General features: G+C 39.9%; 1 protein-coding gene across 1 annotated transcript in view; it reads left to right on the forward strand.

Annotated features, from left to right (window-relative positions):
* The window catches only part of LOC128362054 (transmembrane channel-like protein 3), a 40296-nt gene extending 17250 nt beyond the window's left edge, over positions 1–23046 (forward strand). Inside the window, exons 6-23 of the mRNA XM_053322697.1 lie at positions 2438–2536; positions 3078–3220; positions 3859–4006; positions 4192–4235; positions 5818–5965; positions 7784–7893; positions 8002–8080; positions 9472–9735; positions 10386–10514; positions 11451–11518; positions 11906–12034; positions 16330–16440; positions 16610–16735; positions 16865–16943; positions 18257–18299; positions 18385–18658; positions 21247–21249; positions 22044–23046. Of these exons, the coding sequence (XP_053178672.1) occupies positions 2438–2536; positions 3078–3220; positions 3859–4006; positions 4192–4235; positions 5818–5965; positions 7784–7893; positions 8002–8080; positions 9472–9735; positions 10386–10514; positions 11451–11518; positions 11906–12034; positions 16330–16440; positions 16610–16735; positions 16865–16943; positions 18257–18299; positions 18385–18658; positions 21247–21249; positions 22044–23046 (3000 nt within the window). The remainder of the gene's footprint in view (positions 1–2437; positions 2537–3077; positions 3221–3858; positions 4007–4191; positions 4236–5817; positions 5966–7783; positions 7894–8001; positions 8081–9471; positions 9736–10385; positions 10515–11450; positions 11519–11905; positions 12035–16329; positions 16441–16609; positions 16736–16864; positions 16944–18256; positions 18300–18384; positions 18659–21246; positions 21250–22043) is intronic.
* The last annotated feature ends 709 nt before the right edge of the window (positions 23047–23755 follow it).

The raw sequence follows: 23755 nt of genomic DNA on the forward strand, positions 1-23755 counted from the left end.
GAGAGAGAGAGAGAATAGCCCATACTGAGTATGTCATAAAAAATAAAGTAAAATAAAAGTCTATAACATGGTATGAATTCACTGAGCCAAGAAAAAAAGAACACTGGTAATACAACCAGGAACTATAATACACAGAAAAACAAAACCAACTCAAAAGTTCAAGGGGGATATCCCTGCTACCTAACCTGCAGGGAACACTAAACGACCTCCACAGCAAGCTTAAAGTGCATGCTATCCAATCCTTATCCCTCACCATAGTAGTAAGACTACTACAAACAAAACAAAAAAAAAAGAAAATTCCTACTGCAGCACACTCGCAGTGGCTAAATAAATGTAAATAGAATGTACAAAAGATTTTGGTTGAATTCAGCGGTAAACACAGAATAAGATCGACTCAACATTATAGACATAGGTCTGCATAGACCTAACTGCTAGGCTAATCAGTGTCCAATCTATTGTTCTCCGACCCATCGATCTGGCTCAGCCTACCTCTGCTTCCTTCTTCCAGCGAATGCGCAAGTAGCGCAGCATCAGCTGGAGAGTCGAATCTTCTCTGCTTTCCATCCACTGTCACCCTTAAAGTAGCCGGGTACAGCAAGGCATATGTCACCTTAAGTTTCTTTTGCCGTGCCTTTGTACCATCAAATGCCTTGCGTCTCCGAACCACCTCGGCTGAGAAGTCATTGAAAAAGGATACCCTGGACTCTTTGGATGTAGAGACGTCTTGATCGCGGGAACCCAGTCGCCTCGCCGCTTCCATCACTCGCTGTTTATCTCGAAAGTTATGGAACTTAATTATCAAGGGCCTTGGACGCTGATTCGGGCTGGGTTTTGGTGCCATGGATCTGTGAGCCCGGTCAAGCTTCACTCGGTCGTCTTTCACCGTCATTTGGAGGTATTCAGGAATCCATCTTTCTAAGAATTTCACTGGATCCTTCCCTTCTGAGTCCTCAGGTAAGCCAACGATACGCACATTACATCTACGACCCCGGTTGTCCAGGTCATCTATGTGTTCAAGCATGTCATGAACTTGCTTTTCAAGTGATGCTATCCTCGCCTCGGAGGCTAGAGCTGTTTCCTCCACATCAACTATTCGCTTTTCAGCCTCTTCCATGCGTGTGGCGACAGCTTGTATTTGTGAAGTCTGTTCTTTTATGGCATCTAGAACCGTGGAAATTTTCGCATCGATGACTTTCGTGAGATTGTCTGTGATATTATCCAAAGCCCGGATAATGCTAGGCTCCATAGTTCCTGAGTTAACATCCGCTAGCTCACCTCTGGCACCAGGTTTCGCCGGAGTATTTTTCTGAGGTCTTTTCAACGTCCTTTTGTCCATACTGTTCGACTTTTGCGGAAAATAAGTGTCTAGGCTCATGTTAGGGTACCTTCCTCACAATTTGGTTATATGTCTATTGTACAAACACGTATTTAAGCATGAAATGATCAGAAAAGCCACTGGAGCTGTTGCACCGTGCTGCTCACTCTACGGCGCCATCTTGTTCCCACATATTTATTCTTACTTTACACAGCATTGTTTTATGTGTATTCATTCATTATACTAACCCATTATATTTAGCCGCATTGCAACGTTGTCTGCGCACACCAATATGTTTCACATCCTCACAAAATTCACATTATACATCTGGAGTTGTTGCAATTAGTTGATTATTCATGGTAATGTGGTTAGCTTAGCATAACATAAAGACTGGAAGCCGAGGGGAACAGCCATGGAGCCCCAATACAGTCATTTAATTTATGAAATGGTTTAATTATTATTAAAAATAATAACTAGTGTATATAATGTTTCATAATAATGAAACCTATTTTATTATATATAATGGTTATTTATTTCATATCTTATTTGATTATTGACTTGTGACTAAACTGGGGCTCCATAAACAACTTGCCTGACTGTGTCCAAACTTCATAAATGTACCTACCAACACCTCTAAAGCTCTGTATATTCATTTAAAACAGCAGTTATGTGCTGGAGCTAGTTTATTGTGTCTTTTTATATTATCCATATCCAGCAGCAGTTGTGTGTGTTGTCTCCAGCTGTAATGCAGGTTATCACATACAGTCTTTGAGTATAGCTTTCCAGTTTAACTGTGGTGAGCAGACTCTGAGATGCTGCACACATCTGTTGTTTGGCAAGAAATAATGAGAAGAGAACGTAACTCATCGGAAAAACCATGCATCATTTTTACATCTCTGTGTTTGTGTGGACAAATAAGCTGAAACATTTTAGCTTCAGAAAAGATGAAAGTATTGTTTTCCCATCGCTGCTGGGTGCTATAATCGTATCTGTTTCATATGATAAATGATTGAAATCAAACTAATATATCCTTGTTTCTCTCTCTGCACACCCATCATATAAAACAGAACTGATGTATTATTATCATAACACAGTGAAGTGGTGTGTGTTTGTATGTACTAGCTGCTGGCTGGAGCTCCGTTTGGAACAACAAGGAGTAAAACGATCCCCAAGGAGCACCTGGCTTCAGCCCAGGACCTAGACACCATCTGGTCTCTTGGGGCAAGTGTCTCTCTCCTTTTACTGCTCTGTCAATAGCACATTACTTACAGACACAATGGACCATTATTCAGACATTACTTTACTGCCTCCCTGACCTCTATTCCAGGACCAATTTACCCCCCACTCCCCTAATCCCCCCTTACAAAAGTTACATTAGCACTTTAGAGTTACAATTACATACTGAGCTGATAAAAACCCTTATCACTGTGAAATCTCTACCATTAGCCAATAATGTCATTACATACCAATACATTTCTCTCTATAGAATCTATCAGCTGTCTGAGTTTTCATGTATGATAAGAGTCAAAATGTTGCCTGATTCTAATCAAATATGGTTAATATTTGCACACAATATTAGCTATTTATCCTCACAGATTGTAACTATCCCCAGTAGAGCTTCATATATTTTATATAAAAGTGGCACTAAAGGAAAGATAAGATCACATAAAACATTAGAATTTATTAATAAGATCCACCTGTGTGTGTGTGTGTGTGTGTGTGTGTGTGTGTGTGTGTGTGTGTGTGTATTTGGCTCCCACAGGGCTACCTGCAGTACTCTGTGTTATTCTATGGATACTATGGAAGAGTGAGGAAGATTGGCAGCGCAGGGTACCGGTTGCCCCTCGCCTACTTCCTGGTTGGGATGGCAGTGTTTGCCTACAGTTTCATCATCCTGTTGAGAAAGTAATCATCAGATTTCTAACAATTTAAACTGATGTAATAACAGTTGATGAACTAACTAAAGACATTTTATTACTTTTTAAGGATCTGCAGGGATTCTGGTAACAACACACATATCTGCTCTCTAAATCACTTGTCCCGTTTTCTCCTTTGAGAAAAAAATCTGAAACCGAAAGTAAGACTACATGATTTCATGGTGGTGCTCCCTTTTTTTCTTTAAACACACTCCAAATATAAAAGATGATGCTGACCACGCTACATCCATCTTTATGGATAACAGTCTAAAGCCCCTCCAGTCTCCTTGAGTCATTCATTTACACTCAACAATACTGATCAGCATATCTAATAATCATTTATCATTCTTCCAGGTTTATAAGTAGTGGGTTTGTCCTGAGGCAGTCCACATAGGAAAAGTCAATGTGGTGTTCCCATAAGACCTTGCTTTGTAAATTTCACATCAATATACTGATTAGACTAGATGTAAAAAAAAAAAAAAATGTGTAGGCTGTGAATGTATATTTTAACCTGATGACGGTGCCAGAGGAAGGGTTAAGAGGTCACCAAAATAATCCATCCTTTATCAATCATAAATATACAATTCTACATGAAATCTGACCTGGATTTGTTGATTTGTCCTGCAGAATGGCCAAGAACTCACGTCTGAGCTTGGCCAGCGCCTCTGATGAGAACTTCACATTCTGCTGGAGGGTTTTCTGTGCCTGGGATTACCTGATAGGAAACCCAGAGGCTGCAGAGAGCAAAGGAGCTGCCATCGTCAACAACATCAGGGTCAGTTAGGCTTTAATGCTGTTTCATTCACCCTCAAACCAGGGACATCTCTTTTCTCTGCTTGTATTCTTATGTATCTCTCATGCTGTTCATGCAGAGAGCACTATTATAGAAATAAAGAATGAGCCTTAGCTTCTTTTTTACCCTCAAACACATGATATGTGTGACAATGTTTTTCTGTGCAGGAAGCCATTGTGGAGGAGCAGGAAAAGAAGAAGGATACCAGTCTGTAGGTGTCTGTTGTTCGTGATTCCTCCTGCTGAGTCAGCAGAAACAACCAGATTGTGACTTCATCAACTTCCTCACTTGTTTCCTCTTTGAATCATTTTCAAATCCAGCTGATTTACAGCATCGAGCATGTTAAATCTATATAATTATGTCCATTCATCCTCATATAAAGCATAGAGATGGACTGTGAATCATTAAAAGGACATCACTGGAGTGATAGAGGATATTAAAATGAGATCCATGAGTGTTCTCCCACTCCATATCTCAGTTACACACTGGTGTGTAATGTAAGAGCAGAGCAGGAGCCAACATTTAGGTTTTAAACAAGCCTAGATATCAGTTAGTTAGTTATCCTGTCTCCTATGATGAACTAATAACTACAACAATGATCGTCTACTATGGCAAGACCTTCAGATGGATAGATTTGAACCACAATCCAAATGTAGTATATATTAAATATGATCAGGATGAAGTGTATGAAGGTAGAATAGTGCCATAAAGACAAAAACAAGCAGACTATGATTTGCACTTTAAAACTGTAATTCACAACTTGAGAAAATGCATCTTAGAGGTTGTGATTGGAGCTTCCGATCTGCAAGTCACTGTGATTGTCTGCCTCGCTTGTAAGTTGCTCTGGATAAAAGTTTGCCAAATGACAAATACAGATATTTATATACATGCAGTGAGTGAATTTCACACTTCAGATCCAGACCTGATCTCTCCAGCAGGTCTGATGGAGCCAGATTGTGACGCAGACATTTGCTTTGGACAGTGTTTGTATTTCAGATCTTGGGACAGAACTAGGCTAGCTGTTTCCACCTGCTTTCAGTCTTTATGCTAAACTAGGCTCAGAATGTCCTGAATCAAGTTGATGGACAACACATGGAAAAACCATAGCAACCAATTTAGCAACCAAGGCTACTGAACAGACATTTACAGACATGTGCAACAATCCGACATCAGCTCATCAGAAAGATATTAAAAAACGTTCAGCATTCAAATCCTAACTGACCTGACTTCTACAGGTGTTTTGGAACTTTTATGGCGCTTTTCCACTACACAGTTCCAGCATGACTCGACTCAGCTTGACTCAACTCGTTTTTTTTTTGCATTTCCACTAGGGATAGTACCTGGTACCTGGTACTTTTTTAGTACCTGCTCTGCTGAGGTTCCAGCCGAGCCGATACTAAGTGTGACGTCAACAGACTGCCGGCCACTGATTAGTCAGAAGAGACAGAAAGCCATATACAGCAGCAAGTACACCACTGCCCCAATGTCCTCCATTGTAATGTGTTTTGTGTCGCGTATAAAACGAAGTCACAGCAGTTTCGCGGAGCCGTGCTATGACGACCCCATCCACGTTGAATAGGTACTTCTTTGTAATGGAAAAGGTTGTTCCTGGAACCGAGTCGAGCCGAGCCGAGTAGTGCTACAACTGTGTAGTGGAAAAGCGCCATAAGATTTGTATTCTTTATGCCACTATTCTACCGTCATAGAAGTTAGCCTTAAGGGGAAAATTATGTGTTGTTGTAACTACTTTGATGCTGTCTAACTGATCCGTGTATGTCCGTGTGTTTCTTCAGGGCCGTTCTGATCAGCCTGCGTATCTTAGCCAACATCCTGGTGCTGCTGTCTCTGGCCGGCAGCATCTACATCATCTACTTTGTGGTGGACCGTTCTCAGAAACTGGAGCAGGAGAAGCAGGAGCTGACGCTGTGGGAGAAGAATGAGGTAGCAGAGCGGAGCAGAAATCATCATCATTAAATTAGATTAGATTATCCAACATATAATACATTTCTAAAGAATCAATGAAAGTGGAGGTCTGACACTGATGCAGTGGAAGAAGCTTCCATCTGTCAGTGACAGCTGATCATTTCATTTAACTTCAAACAGGCTGCTGTTTCAGCTTCATGAGTCCAGGAGCAGCTGTTCAGCTCTGCACCATCTATTATTATTCACATCTGACAACTAATAGAGTGCCCAATTAATAATCAGGAAGTCATATTAGAAGTACAGCTCTGACTAGACTATTAAACCCAAAGTGATGTCTTCAGATTACTTATTGGCAGAACATCCTACCAATGACTTTGTCCTTTAACTCCTGTGTCCTGTTTATTTTTGATCACAGTGGAGTAAGCAGTGTGTCAGACGTGCAGCCATGAAAGATACAATGAGCGTTGTGGTTCACAGATGATTAGAATTTATTGTCAGATATAAAAACATGTTTTTTTGTGAGTCCATTTAATCAGATGATGCTGTGTTCAATGACACTGCCATCACCACGTCTTACATCAGAATCTTCCAACTTAAAGGTTAAGCCTCGCTCTCACCACCTGAGGAGGGAGGAAGGCATTCACTTACTCATCCAAATACAATTCATCCTTTTTAATTAATAATTCATCTTAACTAATCAATATGTCCTGAAAACAGATATAAACATAAATGTGGCTCCTATACTCAATATGTATTCAATGGACATTGATATGAAAAGCAACAAATCCTCACAAATGTAAACCTCCATGTGACATAAATAGGGATGTAAATTGATAGAACTACTCTTATGGCAAAAATATTACATCACAATTTTTTTCAGGCAGGCTTTTCATGTTCATGTGTTCACAATACTAACAGTCTGTCTGTAAAGACTGTGAAAAGATTAAGAAGACTGAAGAGTACGTTGAAAACTGTCTGTTAACGGTTTGTAAGATCAACATTGTATTCTCACCAGTAATTTTCATCTTTTAAAATATTAGGAGAGAAAGACATCCTTTTCTCATCTTTACTTTATAAGAAATGAATACTACAAAATTGGAAAAACACAGAAGCACTATCAATTCAACAATGGAAAACATGAATGAAATACTATCTGAACATTAAAAGGACGGTATTGGAAGATAACAACGAGAGAAACTTTTCCAACGAGTATGGAGTTTAATCTGTAGAGCGAGAGGAGACACAGAGTCATCAATCACAAATGATCAACATCTGTAAATTAAAGGAGACTTGTGGGTTTTATGGTTGTAGTTCGTTTTGTGTTTTTATAGTTTTATTGTTTACTTCTTATTATTTATTTTGCTGTTTGTCAATGTAATTAGTTCTGTCTTCTTGTCTGTGTGTGGTGTTGTCCTCTGTGTACTTGGGTTGAATGTCTGTTTTTGTCTGTGTGTATATAATTGAGTCGGTGAAGATAATAAAATTCCTTTGATGAATGATTGAGATTATTAAAGAAGTTAGTGGTCAAGCAAATTAAGATGATCAAATATATGTAATTTAATTTGGATAAGGAATGATGAATATGTTGTCCATGCTCACTCAAATAAAAAAAAGGAAAAAAGACAGATTATTGAGCTTAATTGTTCACAATGTAATATCTACATATTTTAAACCCTATTTCACTAGATGAATTATATATTAACAACCATGTCTGCATTCTCTCTCTCTCTCTCTCTCTCTCTCTCTCTCTCTCTCTCTCTCTCTCTCTCTCTCTCTCTCTCTCTCTCTCTCTCTCTCTCTCTCTCTCTCTCTCTCTCTCTCTCTCTCTCTCTCCAGGTGAGTGTGGTGGTGTCTCTCATCACCATGATAGCTCCGTCTGCCTTTGAGCTGGTGGCTCAGTTGGAGATGTATCACCCACGAACATCACTGCGATTCCAGCTGGCCAGGTAGCCTACTTCCCCACTGCTGCCCAATGCAGCATTAATGAGCCACTATATAATACATCACAGCTCTTACAGCACAGTTACAGTGGCCATGTGGTTATTTGTTCACAGAGTGCTTGTTTTATACCTGGGGAATCTCTACAGCCTCATTATTGCTCTCCTTGATAAGGTCAACAGTATGAGCTCTGCTGTGAGTATAGAATCTTTCATTCCTGAGATCTGATGATGTGGTTATATTATAAAGACTGTCTATTGTAAAGAGTATGAAGAGTAAGTCCACTGAAATGACAAAAACACTGTTCCAAAGGTTTGAGATATGAACCTCTGAAAGTTGTGTCACCACCTCAATACGATTGTGCTGAGTGAAATTATGTTAATTCTCCCCCAAAAGCAACATCTCTCTAGAAACAATAGCCCAATTCAGGGTAGATTAGTGATTAGAGATGATTTTCTTCAGTAGTGTAGGCTACTCAACCTTTCCAGATTGTGCAATGTCAGTAGTTGCAAGTGTAAAAATGTATGGAAATCTGAGTGAACTGACCCTTTAATCGTATCATTCAAGGTGATGAACATCAGGTACATAATCTTATAACTACTTATTTAAATACTATGTTATTTCACCCAAACCCTGGCTACTAGCTAATCAGTGACAGTTCATTTTAGGATAAAAAAGTATTACTGTATGTTTTTATGTGTTATGTGTGTTAAAATGATTACTTTTTATCACCTTTTATTATTTGTTATGAAAACAATAGTTTAACATTTTTAGAAATATGCATATTTGTTTTCTTCTGGAGAGTGAGATTAGACAAGAATTTATATCATCTGGTGTGTGTGTGTGTGTGTGTGCGTGTGTGTGTGTGTGTGTGTGTTAAATAGGGAATATGAGTGAGAACACAGTTAGCCTAGCTTAGCATAATGGATTGAAGCAAAAGGAAACAGCTACATTAGCTCTGACCAAAGTTACAAAATAAACACCTACCTCTAAAACATGGCTTATTTACATTATGAAAAGTGCTCGTCCAACAGCTACATCTATAGTAGCTGTTGTTCATCAAGACATCAATCATGTCTACATTTTTGCTTGATGGGACAAAACTAATGAGACATAATGTGGTAATTAGGGTCTGCAAATCATAAACCCGCCCCTGCTGCTGTATAGGTATAAATACATTCAGCACACACTACTACTACTACAGTCTACAGTTAGCCAGTTAGCTGAGTTAGCCGCCGAGTTAGCAGCTGAGCTAGCAGCAGAAAGCATAGCGTAGTGTCCATGTTTCTGGTAGAGGTGGTGACTTTGATTGACAGGTGACACTTGGTAGGGGGCGGGGTTTCAGCGGACTCGGAGTGCACTCCCACAGCTGTTTGGTAGCAGAGAAAGAGGCTGATTTTTACACAACTTTGAAGCCCAATTTCATATATTTAGCGATATCTTTAATTAATCAAATTTGGCAGGGTGGTTATGACAAACTCAGAACACATATTTATTCTTACTTCACACAGACTTTAATTACAGGGATTAACAATTTAAAAGCAGGATAGCTCAGGTGATATACACTGTATTTGTGTATTTTCCAGATCCCAGTGAGTCCAGGCAACTGGTCTGACTCCAGCTCCTTCCTGGCCACCATCTCCCAGCCAGAGGTGGACAGTCTGTCTACCCTGATGTCTGAGATCTCTGTCTCCGAGCATCGTAACAGCACCGTAGCAACCATCACCACGGTGCTGGATGTTACCAACAGCAGTAGGAGCAGCTCAGGGACAGTGACCAATCAGACAGCTCTATTTGAGAAGAACACGCGCTCTCAACAGGACCAGTGCTGGGAGACTTACGTGGGACAGGTGGTCTTTACTGGTTGATTCACATGGCTGAGCAGCAGCTACTGGACACAACCAAGCCTCAATACACTATTCATCTACTAATAAAACATGGCTTGATGTGACTGACGTGTGCAAAGATTTTTAGCATCTTTAAAACTAGCTTAAAGGGTCACCTCACTTACCATACTTATAATAACAGATTTGTTCTCATATCACTTGTGATATCTAACCATTCAGATAGTTTCAAATGCTACAGTTTGGAGATATAGTTCACACATAAAGTATTTGGACACCAACAATAAAATAAAATAACGGATACTATGTATGTGCCACGTCTCTATAATTGAGCAGCAATACATTAATATTGAAATAACTGTGTGGGAGATAATGCCCTTTACACAACATCAGTTTCTTATCTTAGATCTACTGAATAATATTATGTGTTACTTTATAGCAATAAAGTAACCTTTGATCTAATTTTTATGGTATGTATATTCATATATTTTGATATATATGTTATTTATCAAAATATAAATGTGTACAAATTGTATCATAACAGACTTTTAGACTTTTGGGACTTTCATCTTTGTGATTGAAAGTTTATTGGTATATGAATTGGGGAATGATAAAATATACATGATATATCAAAATATGTGTATGTTTGTTTCCAGGAGATGCTGAAGCTGTCCATCATTGATATGATCTTCACAGTAGCCAGCATCCTGCTTATTGACTTCATCAGAGGTTTGGTGGTTCGCTACCTGAGTGACTGCTGCTGCTGGGATTTAGAGAGCAAGTTTGTAAGTTTTACAATGTCTCTTGACTTCCTCACCATCTAGCACTCTGTCAATGCATATATTCTAAGGCTGAACTGATAGCGCTTAATCACTCTTATTTAGATGGGCTGACTTAAAGGTCTATTGTGTAGAATATAGTGGTATTTAGCAGTGAAGTGTGCAGATTGCAACCAAATGAATACACCTTTCTCCACTTCCAAGTGTGTAGGAGAACCTACTGTGGTGACGAAACTCATGAAAAGTCCCTCTCCAGAGTCAGTGTTTTGTTTGTCCATTCTGGGCTACTGTAGGGCTCTGTGCTTAAGTGCTCATTCTATTGTAATATAATAATAATAATATATAATGAACATACAATGATTCTTATTTCCAGGTGATTACACACACTAATTAAAACATACTTACTTACTGTTCTGCTAGATGCCACTAAATACTACACACTGCACCTTTAAAGTGTCAGTTTGCTCAAATCACAAAAAAATGATACACATCTGTTATTATCAAATCATACAATTAGTTTTGGTTTTTATTTGTTAAGGTTGTCAGATTTCTATCTCTGACTGGAATTAACTCAATAGCAGTCTGCTTGTATCAGTCATAATTCTATGAGAATAATTCCATGAGTATACTGAGAAACCAGGAAATTCCACAACAAACTTCCACTGTATTGGGGTGGATACTTTTTTTTAGACAAATAGTCAGAATGCTACAAAACATGTGTTGTTGTTTAGTCTGAGTTTAGAGGTTAAAGAGCTCAGTTCAGGTGTCTTAGGGTCCCACTATGATCTCTTTCTATGGATTTCTATGGATTTTTTATGGACTACAAATGCTGAAGAGGAAAATCAGTGACATGTAAGACAGTGGAAGAACAAACACATTCTTATCACATTAATGTAAATAACCGGAAATCACAACAATAATGCTTTTTCTGTCTCTTCTCAGCCTGAATATGGAGAATTCAAAATAGCTGAGAATGTCTTGCATCTGATTTATAACCAAGGGATGATCTGGTAAGTCAGAAGAAAAAAACAAAACTGACAGAAAATGAAATGTTGAGGACATCTTTAGAAATTCCATCACATCACCTCTGTCTTGCCACTGTGTGTGTAATAGAGGATCTAATTCAGAGTTAATAGTCTGGCTGCAGCTGACCAGTCTCCATGACCCTATATTCTCTCCATCACAGCACTGTGTCCAGCTCCACTGTATTTCCTCAGCTCATTTCCGAAATGTCGCCTCACAGCAATGAAGATAATGAAGTGAACCCATGAGCCACTGAGTGTAATGTCTTTTATATGAGGTGTGACCCCAGTAGCTGTGTGTGTGTGTGTGTGTGCGCGCGTGTGTGTGTGTGTGTGTATCATTACTGACATTTCTTCTTTTTTTTTTTCATCCAGGATGGGAGCTTTTTTCTCTCCTTGTCTTCCTGCCTTTAACGTGTTGAAGCTGATTGGTCTGATGTATTTGAGAAGCTGGGCTGTCCTCACCTGTAATGTTCCCCATCAGCAGGTGTTCAGAGCGTCCAGGTCTGACACATATATACACACACATATACACACACTCATATACACATGTACGTTTGTAGTTATATGGTGGTTTTGTTACCCAGGCAGAGTTATAAGCTAAAATCCAGTGTGTGGACTTAAAGTCAGTGTAAAGTAAGAATAAATATGTGTTGAGTTTGACATACCACAGAAAAGTGTGTTGTTAACCACCCTGCCAAATTTTTCCACTACACAGTTCCAGCACGACTCGGCTCGACTCGACTTGATTTTATTTGCATTTCCACCAGGGATAGTACCTGGTACCTGGTACTTTTTTAGTACCTGCTCTGCTGAGGTTCCAAGCGAGCCGAGCCGATACTAAATGTGACATCAACAGACTGCCGGCCGCTGATTGGTCAGAAGAATTGTCGCTGGAAGAGTCATGAGCCATCCCACACAAGAATCAAACCCGACATTTTTAAATACCAGCAACAGTGTTACAGTCATTCATTTCTCTTCTCTTTTGTGTGTGACAGAAAGCCACATACAGCAGCAAGTACACCACTGCCTCCATGTCCTCCATGTGTTTATGTGTAAAACAAAGTCACAGCAGTTTCGCGGAGCCGTGCTATGACGACCCCGCCCACGTTAAGTAGGTACCTTTTTGTAATGGAAAAGGTCGTTCCTGGAACCGAGTCGAGTCAAGCCGAGTCGAGCCAAGTCGTGCTGGAACTGTGTAGTGGAAAAGCGCCATTAGTGAAGCCTAGCTCCACAATTCATATCTAAATGGTTGAAATGCTTTTTACACCTTTTTGACCTATTTAATGTGTTTAGAAGAAAATGTCTGAATTCACTTTACACAGTCTTTAACTCTTTTCCTGGTAATAACAGAAATTGCTCCCTGGTAATAACAGTATGACTTTTGTCCAAAAATGATGAGGAAAAATGTATTATGCATAATAATATGAATGTCATCAGCACACTGCTCATATTACACATCACATTACTCATCAGCCTTGGTCTTCAGTCCATATGTCTCATCTTTTTTCGTTTTAAACACACGCACACACACACACACAGACACACAGACACACACACACACACACACACACACACACGCACACACACACAGACACACACACACACACACACAGTCTTAGGTGACTTTTGGGGACATTACAGAGATTTACATTTAGTTCTAACTCCAACCATAACCACTGACCCAAAAATCATCTTTATCCCAACATAGATTTTGGACAAGCCATCCCCAATCAACTGGTCTTTAGTCTGAAATTTGTCCCTGAAGCCTATGACAGATACACACACACACACACACACACACACACACACACACACATGCACACAGGCCTAAGGCCCTCAGCCCACACTGATTTATGTAACGATGCTGTCATTGCCTCTTTGAGTCCTTATCAGTCATTCCCAGATGTGCTGGAAAATACAAGCACCCACACTCACACACACAATCCATGATACAGCTGAAAGAACACTTCATGTGCGCCATTAAACACAGTTCTGCTGAAGGAGGGAGAGCCTTTTATACGCTACCTACTCATAACCGCTCATATAATCTAATATAATGAGCACTGAGACACTTGAATATGTGTATCACTGACAATATTTCTGTTGGTGATAATAAGGATGTTGTTTCAGCATCATTGAAATAGTCTGGTATTCCTGACCTCAAACAAGAAATGCAGCTGCTAAAATAGGAAGAGAATTGTTCTCCTGCGGACTGTCACAGGTGTGAATGTGTGGGTCAAAGCTGAATACTGTGTTTGAATCACACTCACACAAGAGCACCACACCCAACATCACTGTAAAGTACCAGAGAATTAAGATGTAAAGAATAATATGAGTCATGTATTTTTATTATGTACAGAGCTTGAGCTGGGATGTGGTTAGTCTAGCATAGCATGGCTGCAGATAGAAGCCACAGCTAGCGTTGCGCTGTCCTGGATTAAACAAATGACATATATAAGTGAGTTTTTCTCCTAATTTTTTGAGTTTTTTTCAGATTTTTCCTTGTTCAGCAAACATACTGTACTGAATACATTCACAGCATGTTTAGATGATAACAGATGCTTTGTGGTCGTGGTTTGAACAGGTGGTATTTATGAGCTGTGATCATATTTCACATTTCTAACATCTGACAACAAACCAAATGAATGTAAATGAGAACTATATGGTGGATTTGGCTGCATTAAAACAGTGTATGTGTACAGAGACCAGGAGACTGAACAGAGGTTTAAATGAGACTGTCTCTCTCTCTGTTGATCACTAATTAGAAACACAAAAAAATAGTTGTGCTGTATATGTGTTAAAACAAAGACTGTAACAAATGAATCCATAATTCAAAGTTAATAAATGGTCAGCAAGCATGGCTCTTTTGAGTCACTGTGATTGTCTGCCTCGCTTGTAAGTTGCTCTGGATAAAAGTTTGCCAAATGACAAATACAGATATTTATATACATGCAGTGAGTGAATTTCACACTTCAGATCCAGACCTGATCTCTCCAGCAGGTCTGATGGAGCCAGATTGTGACGCAGACATTTGCTTTGGACAGTGTTTGTATTTCAGATCTTGGGACAGAACTAGGCTAGCTGTTTCCACCTGCTTTCAGTCTTTATGCTAAACTAGGCTCAGAATGTCCTGAATCAAGTTGATGGACAACACATGGAAAAACCATAGCAACCAATTTAGCAACCAAGGCTACTGAACAGACATTTACAGACATGTGCAACAATCCGACATCAGCTCATCAGAAAGATATTAAAAAACGTTCAGCATTCAAATCCTAACTGACCTGACTTCTACAGGTGTTTTGGAACTTTTATGGCGCTTTTCCACTACACAGTTCCAGCATGACTCGACTCAGCTTGACTCAACTCGTTTTTTTTTTGCATTTCCACTAGGGATAGTACCTGGTACCTGGTACTTTTTTAGTACCTGCTCTGCTGAGGTTCCAAGCGAGCCGAGCCGATACTAAATGTGACATCAACAGACTGCCGGCCACTGATTGGTCAGAAGAGTTGTCGCTGGAAGAGTCATGATGTCCCACACAAGAATCAAACCCGGCATTTTTAAATACTGGCAACAACGTTACAGCCATACGGCTCAATTTTCTTGCTTTGTGTGTGACAGAAAGCCACATAAAGCAGCAAGTACACCATCGCCTCCATGTACTCGTGCTATGACAACCCCGCCCACGTTGAGTAGGTGCCTTTTTGTAATGGAAAAGGTCTTTCCTGGAACCGTGTCGAGTCGAGCCGAGTAGTGCTGGAACTTTGTAGTGGAAAAGTGCCATTACAATGTTAAATATACCAGATACCAGACCAGGATATAAATAATAAAAAACATAATATGTTCCCTTTAAAGCACAGATGTGTGATAAGTGCCATTGCACTGTAGAGTCTCCTTCATTGTTTCAGTTGCTGTATTCATGAGAGTGAGTGCTGTCAGGAGGATTCATGATCACATTGGCTGGCTGTTGCTGGAAGCTGAACTGGAGTCATTTCTATTTCCATTTGTCTGCCCAGAGAACTGAGCAGTACTACACACACAGTGAAGTGAGCACTGTTGCTCTGGTGAATTAAACATGGCTGTTTTGTGTGTTTTCAACTGCTATTAAACACTGCATTTCAACTTGAGTATATAATAGTAATATATTAATAATATAATATATATTCACTGTTTTATACTCAAGCAGGTCTAACCTTTTGAAAAGAAAATCACTCCATGCTGTTTTATGTCCACTAGGGACAGATAATTCTAACTCTGCCCAAGACAAATGCATCTGTCTTTCAACAGGAAGTTAATTAAGAGAACAATAGTAGTCCCATTGGGTTTCCTCTTAATTAACAGAATGCAGTAGACTACATGTTGAGGTCTATAAAAAAAGACCATTCACTAATGTTGGTTATTTAATCTTACTCTCAGGAGCCTTTGTTGTTCAGAAGTGATCTACTTCCTGCTTTAACATGTCTAAATGGGACTTTAGGTTGTAGAGTGGAGTGTAGTATGAACACCTGTATACATGGATTGTAGGTCCCTGTGGTCTTTGTCCTTACATCACTATATAGATGGTACTCTGTAATGGAATCCAATAGAGAATTATTTGATATGATTATATTCCACTGTAAAGGGGAGTGGAGGTACAGATAATTTCTACAAATTATATTATTCTGTAATAGGATTATTTCACACAATGTTCTTCAAGTTGTTCTAACAGCAGAAGTGTAGCAGTCTGACAACATCGGGAATGTGAAAGTTGTTCAATATATGCACCGTTTCATGCTTCTATGTTCTCCTTTTTCAGATCAAACAATTTCTACTTGGCTATGCTGCTTTTCATGCTGTTTCTGTGTATGCTGCCCACCATCTTTGCCATAGTGAGATACAGACCATCACAGCACTGTGGACCATTCAGGTAAACAGGTGTTCATTTAGTTTCAAAGTTTAAAGGAACATTTGGAACAGGCTGCTCATGTGTGTAGCAGTCGAAGTAAAGTTGATAAGCTGGAGGCAGACAGGGATACTGAAGTACACTCCTATTGTAAATGTGAAAATGAATAAAAGTATGAAAATGTATGTTTCAGTGGTCAAGAGAAGATTTATGACATCATCTCTGAGACAGTGGCCAGTGACTTCCCCATGTGGTTCAGTAAAGTGATGAGTTACATCACCAGTCCAGTCGTAGTGCTGCCAGCACTGCTGCTGCTGTTGTAAGGATGCATACACACACACACACGCACACACACACAGATGCACACACACACACACACACACACACACACACACGTCTACATTTCAGTATATCAACATGACTCTTGTATTGTCCCTGTGTGTTTCAGCATGCTGATATATTATCTCCAGTCCATTGCCAGATCCCTCAAATTCACCAACAACCAGCTGAGGATGCAGCTCCAGACTGTGAGTTTCTGATGATGAACTGTTACATTACATAGTTTTTGTCAGTTTCTTGGACTGAGCAGAGAATTATTCTACATATCTCTTTATTACTGCACATTTGTGCAGTGTGGCTTTACATGTAGGTAGTGCCAATGTTTTTTTCTTGCTGGTGCTAGTTATTGGTGGAACTGTGGCATTTCTGGTAAATACATGGATATATGAGACCAGGTGAGGATGTTTGGCATGTATGAAGTCAATTTCAAACATAAAAAAAAGATGAAGCTAAACAAAACAAGTGATTTAACAGACAGTAACACTACATACAGTATGTGCATTAATACAGTGACATGTACATATTACAACAACAAGACTTCAGACAGACATATAGCAGGGCATAGATACCGTACTGCTCATATTCTGAACTGGCTTATTCCTTTATAATTAGTGTCTATACCAAATTTTGAAATACAAATGTATTTTGTGCTCACGTTTTCTTTAGATTTTACACTTTTATAGTGAAAATACATTCACAATCACATGATATGTTATCTAAAAGGAGAACATAACAGTAATAATTATGTTCATTTATTTAAAGTGGAGGATGCAACAGTATTTTGAACCTCCTAGGCCACTGTAGGAAAAATCATAACATTTCAGGTTTTAAAGAATGTAATTTATGTGGTTTTTAATTACTTTCAGGTGTCAAAATGGGTCCAATTTTAGAGCAGGAGATGTTAGTTAGGGGTTAAAAAAACAAAATAAAAAAGCAGCAAAAAAATAAATAAAAACCAAAAGTGTTGGGTGAAGTTGTAGCACAGTTGATTAGAAAAGATCATTTAGGTCATGGTGCATGCAGTTGGCAGGAATCTGAGAACAGTCACATTGGTCTATCTATGTTTCTTTTCTATCAGACAGTATCTCCTCCTCAATAGCATTCATCATGTTGCACTTAGTTGTACATAATCAAGATGTTGGAAGTAGTGGTGTGAAGAAGAACTACAGTCACCAGTCATACTGTTAAAAATCCATTACAGGAGAGGAAGAGACGCCAACATCTGAGCAGCTGCAGTAGATTAGAATGCAATACATTCCTAGTCGATTAGACAGGAAGTTCTTTTTCCATGTATTGCTTTCTTCATCCACATACACCCAACTAAATACATCACTAAAGGTAGTCTGAGGAACATGGCACTGACTGGAGTAGATATAGGAGGTTGAGGTAAAGTAGTTATAACAAAAACATTTCATAATTTCTGGAATGAGCTGAACTTTCCAGGTGATGATATCTAACAGTGTGTGTGTCTAATGGTGGAATTTCCCTTTAATTCCTTCAGGAGCGCACTGAAGACAAGAAGAAAGTCTTCCAGATGGCTGCAGGTACATTATCTTTCTCTAGCTGTGCATTACATCATTGTTTGTGCTGCTGTGACCTCTGACCCCGTGACATATAACCCGACCTCAGCCAGACTCCAGGCTCCAGAAGCTGCAGCGGATAAGAAGCCGGATCAGCAGGAGAGCGACATCACAAGCCAGGAGGCCTCCATCCATACTCCGTCTCCACGGCGAAACGGCAGTGTCACAAACTTTCAGTCTCCAGTTCGTCGCGGCAACAGCATCCGCACCATCACCCAGTCGGCATCCAGGATGGACCTGAACAGAGGAAGTGGAGCTGGAGCCTCCAGAAGTCCCACAGTGTCCATACTGCCCAAACACAGGCTGGAGCACATTCCTAACAGGTCTCACTCACTCATAGTTAGTTTGTTTGTGGCCCAGCTGATTAATAGTGAAAATGTTGCCAGTGGGACATTTTAATAATATTCCACACAAATAAACATACTTGTGTTAGTATATGTACAAACGCTGAACCGTTTGAGGCAAATATCTAAGTAATAGTTTGGATCAATATTCAAGGATTCAAGGATTTAAGGATTTTACTTATCATTCAGCCATCAATGTAAAAAATACCCAGTGAACTTATATATGAATCTATCAATTATATATATATATCTCTCAATACACATATATTAATATACATATAAACATATACTACATATCTATATACACAAATATGTGATCAAATACAGAACATCTATAATAAAAAATAAAAAAGAACAAATTAAAATAGAGGCAATAGCTGCATTAGTACCTTCAGGGGCCCCTGGGCACTGACGCTCATGTACCCCAAATAACTTATTTTATTCTGATTGCTGCTGTTGGGTAGAAACCTTGTAACTCATATTTTAACTCACATATTTAGGTTTGGACATACTAGGTTTCTGACAGTGACCATAATGATCAAAATCAAGAGAATAGGTCAAGCCTTGTGTTGTATTTCTGTAGAGCCTGATTTCACATCATTTAGGGCCCCTTTCTGCTCAAGGGCCCCTGGTCACTTCCCCAGACTGCCTGTATGTTAGATCTAGCCATAGGAAAAGAATCAAAAAAGGGTCTTTTATTTTCTTTTTGTCTATTAGTCTTTATCTTATTTCTGCCCTCTGTTATGATAATCATAATATAACAATAGATGAAATAGTGACATCATAAAGCTGGATATTATGCACATCTCAGAGGATCAATACTGTCTGAGTATCAGGGTTTCATTTCCCTCATCACCATTAAACAAGCGGTTAATGTTCATTTGGCCCGTTCTGCACGTTTTGGACTCACACAATTCATCATCAGTTACTTACATGTACGTCTCTGGTTGTAAAACACCAAACCAGTTGTAAAACGAGATTAGTGAGAGAGTGTGTGTGCCATACACAGCTGTCTGCCTCTCTGCTCCGTCTCTTTAGCTGTCACTCTAATCAGGAACTTGTGACAGTGATGAAGGAGCTCCGTTAGGCCGCAGATACCCAGAGGAAAAAAGTTTGCTCTGAGTCTCCTCAGTCTACTGCTCCAAAACGTTCCTGGTTAACACGTCTGCTTACATGACTCACAATAATGTGATTGGTTTAATTACAACAGACAAATTCAGACAACATCACTGTATCAAATTCACATTAAGCACAGATTAGATTTAGATAGATTTAACACAGATTAACACAGGAAACCTCTTCATGTGCAGGCCATCATCAGCAGCACTCACAGGGATCAGACTACTTATCATAGTTAGGATTTAACCCATAGTTATCATTCAGACCTGCACACATCACATATCTGTTACCTTCACACCACAATCTACAACTTTCCTCTGTCCTTTCCCTCCCTTCCTTCCTTCCTTACTCCCTCCTTTCCTTCCTTCCCTCCTTCCTTCCTTCCTTCCTTCCTTCCTTTCTTCCTTTCGGCCTTTCTTCCTTCCATCCTTCCTTCCTCCCTCCTTCTCTCTTTCTTTCCTCCCACCTACCTTCCTCCCTTCCTTCTTTCCTCTGTCCTTCTTTCCTTCCTTCCTCCCTTCCTCTTTCCCTTTCTACCTCCCTCCCTCCTTCCTTCTTTTCTCCCTCCTTCCCTCCTACCTTCCTTCCTTCTTTCCAGTCCTCCCTTCATTCCTCCCTCCTTTCCTTCCTTCCTTCCTTCCGTCCCCCCTCATTTCCTTCTTCCCTTCCTTCCTTCCTCCCTCCCTCCCTCCTTCCCTCCTTTCCTTCCTTCTTCCTCCCTCCCATCCATCCTTCTTTCTTCCCTCCCTTCCTTCCTTGACTCGAGGACAACAGGAGGGTTAACAGACTTATTTCAAAATGAAAGAAGAGCTGGTTTTAAATAGTTGCAAAGTTTCAAAATGATATGAGTCTGCCTATCTGATGGAAGTTTATCTGGCCAATCACAGAGCTATGATGGAGCAAAACCTCCACTGTTTGCACCCCCCACTTCAAATGAGTGAAGGTCTGTGTTTGTGAATACCTGTGTGACTGTGGGTCAGTTGTCAGCTTACACCTAACTGTCAGTTGAACCTAGAGATACAGACAGAGTGTGTTATGACAGAAAAGGGAAAATATCACATAGGTTTTGACTCTTAGGGTAACTGCACCATATACAGTTCAGACCTTATATGATTGGTTCATGACAGTTTATGATTTCACACAGACTTCAATATAATTTGATGTGCATCATATTTATCTGGATTATTTTAAATCCAGAGTGGAGCAACAAAAAACTCTTCAAGCACTGAACATGAGTGAACTGACTGTGTTAACGTGTGTGTTGATATAACAGTACAGTATGCTCTTTGCAGCAGCAGTCTGGAGGACACATCTTCAACATGCCTGACCAAACAAGCTGACGTCATGTTATCAGTTTGATAATGACAGACAATAAGGCTACAATATCATCACATATAATTCAATTTTAGGATCATTTTTGTAATTAAAGTGAGCTCAAAGTCCTTAAGCAGGTTCATTAATTCAGTGGCTGTAAAACAGTTTATTTAGCAGCTCTTAATGCAAACTGAGAGAGAGATTCACCAGTCTGTTGATCTTTTTCAACAACATAAAACCACCTTCCACTGTCTCTTTTCAAGCATCAAAAATAATATAATGTTTCTTTGTTGAGTCTCTTTTCAGGCAGAATTAATATTATACAGCTGATTAAACTGGCGAGCAACAGATGATTTCCCTCTTACTGATTAAGATTGTACATTGACATTAATGCTTAAGTTATTACAATTGTGGCTCTTATTAAAAATGCACTCCTTTAAATGTTCATGTACATTTACACCTTTTTTTAAAACTTACATTAGTTGATCAGAGAGCTTCCTAAATGCAGTTTCAGATGCTTTTCTACCCAGACAAGAATAATATTCAGTGGAAGGCAACTTGTAAGTTATGGACTTGATTTTTGGCATGAAAAAGATCAAACGCTAAATATTGGCTTTAAATACTATACCAGCATTTTTGCATGTTTGAGCCCATTGCGTGCAAATTATGCATTACATCAACGCTGACCAATTTACAAATCACACCAAAGTTTATGATTTTAAATGTGTGTTTTTTAGCACCCATGCAGCCATTGCTTTCCATTCATTGAACCGCTTTAACAGTTATTGAAACCTTGTTTATTGATCCATCACAGAGCTTTCATTATGTCTAAATGCAATTCACCCATGCTTTTCAACAGCACTACACAATAGTAACATGCCTATAATAATAATACATATTTATAATCATGTGTTGTCCTTTCTCACAACAGGCCTCCACCATTTCTTGGTGGCCCTAGTGGTTCCTGCAGGTCCAAGTCTTACCACCACATGGCATACAATCCACCAGCCCGCTATTCTGACATCCACTCTGACCCCCTATACAGGAAGACCACATGCTCCATACATCCTGTGGAAGCTGCCAGTATCATCACTGCACAGAGTTACGGGGGACGGCGTGGTCACACCACCCGCTACGTGATTGTCAACGAGCGTGAGCCCAGGAAGAAGCTGCTGCGCTCGGCCACGCGGATCCCACGCCACTACCTTATGGAGGAGCCGGCAGAGATCCTGGAACTGTACCCACGCAACATCAAACGCTACACAGCTCGCACCGCCCACCACCAACCCCATCCTCACAGATCCCACCCGTCAGAGCAGCATCTGAGCGAAGAAGAAGAGGAGGAGGAGGAAGAGGGAAAAGGTAGGAGGAGGATGTCGCTGGGGAAGACTCATCGGCCCCGTTCTCTCTCTGACCTCCATCAGTCTGCACACTTCTACATTGGTGAATGCGGAGAGGGTCACATGTCCGTGGCTAAAGACAGCCACGCAGCTCGAGGAAGGTACGCAGCCCAGGAGGAGGATGAAGAGGAGGATGGTGAGGGAGAAATGGACTGGCGAGATATAGAGTCACACTCCCGGTCTCAGGCCAATGTAAGAGGAGCAGACTCTCTTCTGGTGCGAACCAGGCGTCGCATTCATTCTCCAGGAAGACACTGTCAGTCCCCTGCCAAGAACAGGCACATGGAATCTTATGTGAAGCCCAAGACGAAACCAAAGCTTGATCCCTCTCTGACTGAGTCAGATTCAGCCTCTTTGGCCTCCAGCAGTGACCAGCAGAACAGCAGCACTGATCAGTACATTCAGGTCATCCACAACAAGGAGCGCTATCTCAAGTCTGACACCAGGCAAGGAAAGCTGGGCAAAAAGAAGTCCAAAACCAGCTTTGATTTAAATGTCTCTGAGTCAAACGACCTTGTCTGCTCCAATGTATGACATCTGTGCTGAAATGATTTATTCTGTTAATGTATTTCTCAAAATATATGCTATCAGTGAGGTAAATGTAATGCATTGAAAGCTCAGAGTGTATTAATATAAATGTGATTTTTTTTTCTCCTATGTGTGGTCTTGTATCTTTTTCAAATCAGTGTTGGCCAATTATATAATTATTATAGCAGTGTGTAACAATACATATAAATAAATAAAATATGAATATCTTTCATAACTCGATTGCTTCCCCTGCAATCACAATAAAATAGTTCATCATCTCACATTGATCAAACCTGGCCTGAACACTGCATACAGAACATTACAGCTGGAATGAAACGGCTGCTACTACAACTCCCAGCGTGCTTTGCTCCCAAGAACCAAGAAGGGAAGAGTCCAGCCCCTACTCGCACGCGCTTTATGCGAAGACCCAACCCAACTCTGCCTCTGATTGGTTGACTTTGATATTCCTACCCTGACCACCGTAGTACTATCCAATCAGAGGCAGAATAGGGCGGGGCGCAAATGGGTGAAGCCAACCAAATTAAAAGAAAGGGTCAGTGGACTTGCCTTTAAAATAAAATACCTGACACATGTCGCTAATTTAAAACTTAACGTTTTGTACTAAACACCAGTGCGTTAATTATTTAAATCACTAAAAGTTAATTAAATATACTGAATTGAAGTTTTAGCACATGACTTGTGTTAAAACATGATA

Source organism: Scomber japonicus, chromosome 1 (genome assembly GCF_027409825.1).
Source record: "Scomber japonicus isolate fScoJap1 chromosome 1, fScoJap1.pri, whole genome shotgun sequence".
NCBI classification, from domain to species: Eukaryota; Metazoa; Chordata; class Actinopteri; order Scombriformes; family Scombridae; genus Scomber; species Scomber japonicus.